A 7,907-nucleotide genomic window follows, 5' to 3' on the forward strand; every position below is an offset into this window, starting at 1 on the left:
TCCCCCTGCCGGCGGCGCGCCAGGTGCGACTGGATGATCTCGGCGAAGAGGCCCCTCCGCAGCAGCGTGTAGGCCAGGGGCAGCAGCTGCCCCACCGTCTTGTGGAAGTACTGCGGGTGAGAGAGAGAGAGCTGGCGTGGGTGACAGGTACCGGACGCGACACAGAGAGAGGGTTTAAGTCCTTTTCTATATCTACAGCTGAAGCGTCCGTGGTTCTGCTGGCTCTGCAAGCCAGGGGACGACCAGGCTCCCATCCCACCGCAGCTGCGAGCGGCTACGGACAGGCAGAACGCACCAGGACCAAGCCCTGGGGGTACCTAGGGGTGAGGCCACTGTTCATCCCTTCTGTTTACTAAACCAGAAAGTGAAGTAACGTTACAGCTGTTTCAAACTGCTGCGTAAGACAGATATCAGGACAGGTCACGGTGTTCTAAAGACTGAAGCTGTCATTGCAGGAGTTTGTCTGCGGTTAATCTCCTGTGCCGAGAAGCACAAAGTGTGAAAGGTGGGGCTTTGCCTCCACCCACTCAGCCAAATGCAAGTAACCATTTCCTTCACGGCCCTCCCAGAACAGAGCTGCTGAAGCAGCAGTCGCTGAAAAAAAAGGGTCCTATACAAGCAGGGCATCAGAGGAAAATACATGTTCCAAATGCTGTAGGGAACTTAAGATTTCCTGCCCTGCTCTCAATCTAAGAAACACATTTGTAATTTAACAGTTTACAGACAGAGCAGGGAGTTTTTCTTTCTTTCCATAGCTAAATATTTTAACTAGTATTTAGCACAACTCTGGGCCTACATTTAGTATTGCAAGGTTTTTATCTTTCTACATGATGCCTTGCAGCACACTTTAGCCAATACTGTTTTTACTGAAAGAAGCTGTTTTGCTTTGGTGTTTCTACAACCATCCGTTCATATTACACTGATGTTGAAGCTTCTTTGTGTGTTACTTCCTAGCCATGTATTTATAACAGACGTGACCCTTTTCATCAACAGGGCAGTGGCTAATACAGAACAAAAAGCATTAGGTAGGATCTTCAGATGTGATTAAGTGCTAGTAACTCGGTCTATCAGCTGCTTTAGGATACTCCTTGTTAATGCACAACCAGAAAGAGACACCCGGTGGGAGGTCTTTTATGGTGCCATCCAGGCAGCGTAGGCAGGCAACTGACCTGGGTTCAAAGTTTTTCAGCTGGGCTTACTACAAACATCAGTCTATTTCTTGATGCAGTTGAACACCAGTGCTGGTGCCTGTGCACGTAGTTGGGGGTAGGAGGCTGTAGCTATTCAGTGTTGTCTGGATCAGACATTCTGCATTTTTAAGAGTCTAATGACAACTCATTGTCTTACACACATCAAATCACAACAGTTAAATGCTTCTGGATTACAGGATTGTGCTTTCAAACAAGCAATTTTAAATTCAACATGGAATGGTGTTGCAAGTGGGACTTCTTAACAGTCTTCACAATTAAGAATATTCTCATAGACTTTCAGAATTCCTAGGGATAATTATGCAATCAAGTTGGGAATAAAGATTTACAACACAGAATAACTCCCGGTCCATGCATAAAATACTGCATCATTTTGTGAAGTATGATTGCTGTTGTACTCACATGTGATCCATAGCAGAACAGGTCCATACCCAGTTCGTATCCCATTCCGTAGTCACATTCATCATTAGCAAACTGAACAAAGGTCAGCATTTCTTGAAGGGGTGCAAAAGCCTTCAGTCTCTCATCATCAGTAGGAGCATCAACAATGGCCTTGCAAATTTTTTTAAGATTAGCTGCAAAAAATCAAAAGCAGAAATATTTAGATGTTTAAATATAGAAGTTCGATATCGCACAGAAGTAGTTTGTGGCAAAAACATACCTGTGTGTTCACATTTACATGACTACTAAGTGGGCACACCCTCAGCTGCTGGTGAAAAAGCTTCCCCCTTTCCTTTGCTGCTCATTCTTGCCCCATGCCCATCCGTCCCAGTTCCCCATACAGAGACAGGCATTTGGTGAACCTGCATCAAGGAACTGATTCTAGTCAGAACAACACTGGGAGAAGAGGAGGGGGATAAGAAATAAACCCACAAGTCCCTGAGTGTCTATCAGGTTTTCTTGATCCGCTTCCTGCATGACTGTGCCAATACAAAAGAGGTCGTCTAAACTACTACTTCAGGAAGTGTTATTTCAGATTTAACATGTTTCATTGATTCTCATCTGATTTATTTAAAGAAAATACTTTGAGCTCAAGTTTGATGGTTAAGATTTCCACCTTTTACTCCCACCGCCCATATTCTTCAAGTGGGAAATAAGAATGCAGCTTGGTTTTTTCAGAGTAGCTGTGTGACTGAAGGTTGTTTACTTAATAAACAGAATATAGTAAACAGGATATTTACCATTTGTTTCAGGAAGTTCTCTGTATCCAACATCATTTTTGTCTACAGGAACAACTAGGCCCGCTCCATGAAATGCTTTGGTCACCACCTAAATAGAGACAGGAAATTGAATATAGCACTGTAAGTCTATACTGTGACATAAAACCACTCATCTCACTAAACAACATTAACACCCAACTGCTGGTGGTCAAACCTAATATAACATCCAGGCTCAAGGACATCAACTTAAGTTTCAAACTATACAGCACTTACTTTTAAATATTGAAGTTGTTTAAAATATCTGGAAACTCCATTTTAGTCAAGTTCTGAAATCTGAGTCCTTGTAGTCACTTGTGTAGCACACTACTACATTTGTTAAGTCATCACCTACCATAATTATTTCTGATAGGTATGCAAAAAAGCTCTACTACTAGTCCATATCATCCTTAATGGTCCTGTTTCTAATATATATATCCAACCCAACTAGTTACATGACTCTTCACTTTGAAGCAGTTTTCTCCATGCTCCCCATTTGTTTCAGTTTTTAAATTTTTTCATTTTTTTTTTTCTTTAATTGAATGCCAAGCTATAGTTTACAAGAGTAATTTAATTAGTGATTTAATCCTATTATTTGGAACACGCTTGTATTAATCTTTCCTCTCCTGAAGTTTAATAGAGAAAGCTAATTAGCTCTGGAAATTCCTAAGTGAAGCATCCTTACTGACTAGAAGGAGGAAAAATAAAAAAGAAACAATGAAATGTAAATGAAGTGAACAATGGAAATGAAAAAAGTTTAACAGAACTTAGTTCTCTCCAGTGATCATGAAAGTCATACTTTCTTATCTCTCTGTTTCATCTTCATGGTTTTTTGTTCCAGAGAATAACCCAGTTCTTTTGCTGTTCTTGTTAGTTTTTCATCTATGTCTTTCAAAATAGCATTTTTCTTTTTATCGGTCACTTCCTTAAGTTTTTTTGACAAAAACAATCTGCAAACAGAAGAAACATGTCTTAAAAGAGCTTAACAGAAAACAAATAAACGAACAGCCTTCTAATCACTAAACCTCCAAATCTTATAATGAAGATTAGCAGGCATGGCTCTATTTATACACACAGACTTGGGAAAGTAAGCCTCTTAACAACAAGAAAGAAAAAAAGTTTGATAGACAGTACTTTGGCATTTCCTATCTGTATTTGCATGACAATATAGTTCATGCAATCTGCAGGTGCTGAAGATTCTCCTGGATTCAGTAGCTGTTCATCTTTCTATCTTAAGAATTCAGTCTGCTGGTTTTGTGCCATGTACGCTGTTTGTCATCTAAGTCATGCACATAAATACATATTTATGAGTTCCATCACGGTGCTTTCAAAACAAGTGTCCTCGTTTAACTCTGCACTACACAAGGGTTCTTTTGCAGAAGCTTTCCTTCAGTATGCTTTCACTTACTGACATGCGTCTGTCCTTAGAGAGCTTTCCATTTTTAAGAGACAGGTCATGAAATCGGTTGTTTACCTTCATGATGCAGGACCACATAAAGCTTCATGAATCATAACAAATTACATATTCAAATAAATGTTATCCTGCCCCAGGTCAGAAATGGTACTTCTTGTAGTTATTCATTATGAACAAAAATAATGTATTTTTATGTAGGCAACAAGAGCTAAATGCTACTCATTTAGTGTGATATTCAGATTTCCTTCACTACTGTTTGAGATGCCCTTTCTTTACTTATGAAGTATTTTAACACACACAGCAGGCATTTTTTTCCCCTACAGAGACTATCCCTGCCAATATATTTAAAGAATGAGACAATTAACACTTATCTATTTTACTTGTAAAAGGAAGACACTATCAAGAAGGCTCTGAAGCCTTTTGACAGTACCTTAAAATTTGCTAGCAGAAGCAGCAAATAAGTTAGGGTTTCCTGAGAAAGAAAGATACATAGTAAGTTAGCTGCATTTTTCCACATCCCATCTCCTAATTAATAGTTTCTCTTCTACTCTACTTTTTATAAATAAAAGTAAATATGAACCTTACTTGACTGCGGCAAAGACATTATCACCGACTTGTGATATCACACAGCCCTTCTTGGCTTCGTTTGCACCAACCCACACTGGAAGCTCATCTGGCACGTCCCTGTTTGTGAAAAAGTAAACACAAATAGTCAAGCCGCATCCATTTCTCCTATTTCCAAGTAAAATTAGTTTGCCTCCTCACCTCCTTCAGAAACCTAACAAGATGTAGATGCCCTTAGATATAAAGCTCTAAAGTGTTAGGGCATGGCTTTGAAAGGAGCTTGTATCAATACATGCAGAGAGAATACATGTTCCCTTTATATCATAAGGCTTGACTTTTTCTTCTAAGTATCATAGCAAAAGTTAAAGATTAATAACTGAAGGTGCTCTGGAGGGTTGGGGGAAGGTAGTCAAATAAATATTTAAATCAATCTAGTCTTCAACTTCAATATCTTTGATCTTTTTTATTAAAAGATATAAACCCGTGTGTTAGTATCTTATTACAGAAGAGAAAGATTCTTGTTTGGTGATAGCACACACTTCTCAAATCCTGTCTCATGGAAAACAGAGGATGAAAAGCCACACATAATTATAGTCCAGCAAGAGCACATATCAAATTGAATACCTGAAATATCCCATGTGATACTGTGTTTTGCTATCCCCAACAAGTATAGTCTGGAATTCTGGGGGATCATAGAAGAATCTCCAGTGAAGATTGAAGTCCGGATCTGTTGATTTTGCTTTTTTGTGTTTTCCAGCAAGAATATCATATGGTCCAACCAGCCTAAGTCCAACACTTGAGACAAGTGCATCTGAAAAGCAAAGCATGAACTGGTGTACTTTCTAGTGGCTGCATATCTAAACCAAGAAGCTCCTGTGTGACTTGGGTATCAAAAGCTTCCATAAATCCAAACAGTCAAACACTGTTAACTGGACAAAGAAAGCTGAGACATTCTTCTTTTATTCAGAGAGCTTTCATTCAAGAGTTAGATTATTACACTTCTCCTGAGAAGTAGTGGTCAACGGCTCAACATCCAGATGGAGACCAGTAACGAGTGGTGTCTCTCAGGGGTCCATATTGGAACCAATACTGTACTGTTCAATATCTTTGTCAATGACAGACAGTGGGATCGAGTGCACCCTCAGAAAATTTACAAGTGACACCAAGCTGTGTGGTGCGGTTGACATGCCTGAAGGACAGGATGCCATCCAGCAGCACCTGGACAGGCTCAACAACTGGGCCCGTGTGAACCTCATGAGGTTCAACAAGGCCAAGTGCAGGGTCCTGCACCTGAGTTGGGGCAATCCCTGGTACCTGTACAGGCTGATGGATGAAGGGATTGAGAGCAGCCCTGCCAAGAAGGACTTGGGGGTACTGGTGGATGAAAACTGGACATGAGCCAGAAATATGCACTCACAGCCCAGAAAGCCAACCATATCCTGGAGGTGATTCTGCCTGTCTGCTCTGTGCTGGTGAGACCCCACTTGCAGTACTGCATCCTGCTTTGGGGCCCTCAGCACAGGAGAGACATGGATCTGTTGGAGCAGGTCCAGAGGAGGGCCACAAAAATGATCAGAAGGATAGAACACCTCTCCTATGAGGACAGGCTGAGAGAGTTGGGGTTGTTCAGCCTGGAGAAGAGAAGGCTCCGGGGAGACTTTACATCAGCCTTCCAGTACCTAAAGGGGGCCTACAGGAAAGATGAAGCTAGACTTTTTAGTAGGGTCTGTTGTGACAGGAAAAGGGGTAGTGGTTTTAAACCAAAAGAGGGTAGATTCAGACTAGCTATAAAGGAAGACTTTTTTTTAAATACAATAAGGGTGGTGAAACACTGGCCCAGGTTGTCCAGAGAGTGGTAGATGCCCCACTCCTGGAAACATTCAAGATCAGGCTGGACAGGGCTCTGAGGAACCTAATCTAGTTGAAGATGTCCCTGCTCATTGCAGGGGGATTGGACTAGATGTCCTTTAGAGGTCCCTTCCAACGCAAACCATTCTATGATTTTTAAAGAATTCATTTCTAGAGCACCTAGGGATGCCATGTTCTGTTATATAATAAATTTGGGGAAGCTGAAACCTGGATTGATATGAGGAAATGTCAGTTCCATACAAAACATTTAAAATGTAGTTGCAAAAAAGGCAGAGTTAGACAACATTTAGTCCCTTTGTATTACATGACTGAAGTAATTATATTTTAGAAAGCTTAAAGTGTACCAACATCTTCATGACTATCTCCCATATTCTTTTGGCACTCATGTAAATACCCTGCATCTTAACTGAAAACTGAAGCAGCATTAGAATGCATCTGACAACCTCCAGTTTGCCTGCCTTCAGGCTGTTTTTGAAAGTTAAAAAAAGCAAAAAATATTTAAAAACCCACCACTTGGTTTCTCAGGATCTAGTTCCTCACAAAACTTCCAAAACTGATAGAAATCTTCAGGCAGTCTAAGCCGATAGCACGTTTCTGCTTCTTGACGAAGATTATCGGGGATATCTGCCTGATCTGACCTTCTCTTCTTGACGTCTCCATTTTTCTCACACTGCAGAGTCAAAAAAAAAAAAAAACAGAACTAAGTTCATTTAATTGCTTTCTGTCTGTTCTAGAAGGACATGGACCTGTTGGAGCAGGTCCAGGAGGGCCACAAAGATGATAAGAGGGCTGAAGCACCTCTCCCTCTGAGGACAGGCTGAGAGAGTTGGGATTGTTCAGCCTGGAAAAGAAAAGGCTCTGGGGGGACCTTATAGTGGCCTTCCAGTATCTAAAGGGGGCCTACAGAAAAGGTAGGGAGGGACTCTCCGTCAGGGAGCGTAGCGATAGAACAAGGGGTAACAGTTTGAAACTGAATGAGGGTAGATTTAGATTTGATATTAGGAACAAATTCTTTACTCTTGAGGGTGGTGAGGCACTGGAAGAGGCTGCCCAGAGAAGTTGTGGATGCCCCATCCCTGGAGGTGTTCAAGGCCAGGCTGGATGGGGCTTTGGGCAACCTGGTCTAGTGGAAGGTGTTTTAAAAAAAAGGATGTAACATGAACTAAACCAGGCTAGGAAATGATCTGTTTAAGCATGCGCACCACTAAAGCAGTAATTTAAACTACCTCAATCCCGCATAAGGCTCCAAGAATTGGTAGGAATCATAATCCCCTGCTTTAAATAATCATAATTTAAAAAAAAAAAAAACAACCAAGAAAACAACCCAAAAGAGGGTTTTTTTTTCCTCTTGTTAGGCCAGTACTATGAGGCAGATATTTCGCCTCTGAAGTGGGCCGCGACTATACCAGGACTCCTAGCCGCAGGCACCCGGGGCGGCTGCCCTTTACCGCACACCCGAAAAGGTGGGCGGTCCCCCGGGAGAAGCCCGGGTACCGGGGCGAGGCTCCCGTGCAGGAGAACGATGGTCCCAGCGGCTTTCCTCAAAACCACCGCACAAAACAGAACGAAGGGCGCGGAACCAGAAGGCCCGGCACTACGACACCGCATCCGCGCCCATTCAGGCCTACAGCCACACGACCGCGGCCCCCGGCGCCC

The 7,907-nt window shown here is 42.0% G+C and overlaps 1 protein-coding gene across 1 annotated transcript in view; it reads right to left on the minus strand.

Annotated features, from left to right (window-relative positions):
- The window catches only part of LOC104294201 (chromosome unknown open reading frame, human C4orf27), an 8,974-nt gene extending 1,115 nt beyond the window's left edge, over window positions 1–7,859 (minus strand). The window contains exons 1-8 of the mRNA XM_009893781.1: window positions 7,707–7,859; window positions 6,762–6,921; window positions 5,007–5,193; window positions 4,404–4,502; window positions 3,204–3,354; window positions 2,390–2,477; window positions 1,611–1,783; window positions 10–110 (exon numbers count right to left, since the gene is read on the minus strand). Coding sequence (XP_009892083.1) covers window positions 10–110; window positions 1,611–1,783; window positions 2,390–2,477; window positions 3,204–3,354; window positions 4,404–4,502; window positions 5,007–5,193; window positions 6,762–6,921; window positions 7,707–7,859 — 1,112 coding nt within the window. The remainder of the gene's footprint in view (window positions 1–9; window positions 111–1,610; window positions 1,784–2,389; window positions 2,478–3,203; window positions 3,355–4,403; window positions 4,503–5,006; window positions 5,194–6,761; window positions 6,922–7,706) is intronic.
- Window positions 7,860–7,907: the final 48 nt, after the last annotated feature.

Source organism: Charadrius vociferus, unplaced genomic scaffold, assembly GCF_000708025.1.
Source record: "Charadrius vociferus isolate BGI_N301 unplaced genomic scaffold, ASM70802v2 scaffold59, whole genome shotgun sequence".
Lineage (NCBI taxonomy): Eukaryota > Metazoa > Chordata > Aves > Charadriiformes > Charadriidae > Charadrius > Charadrius vociferus.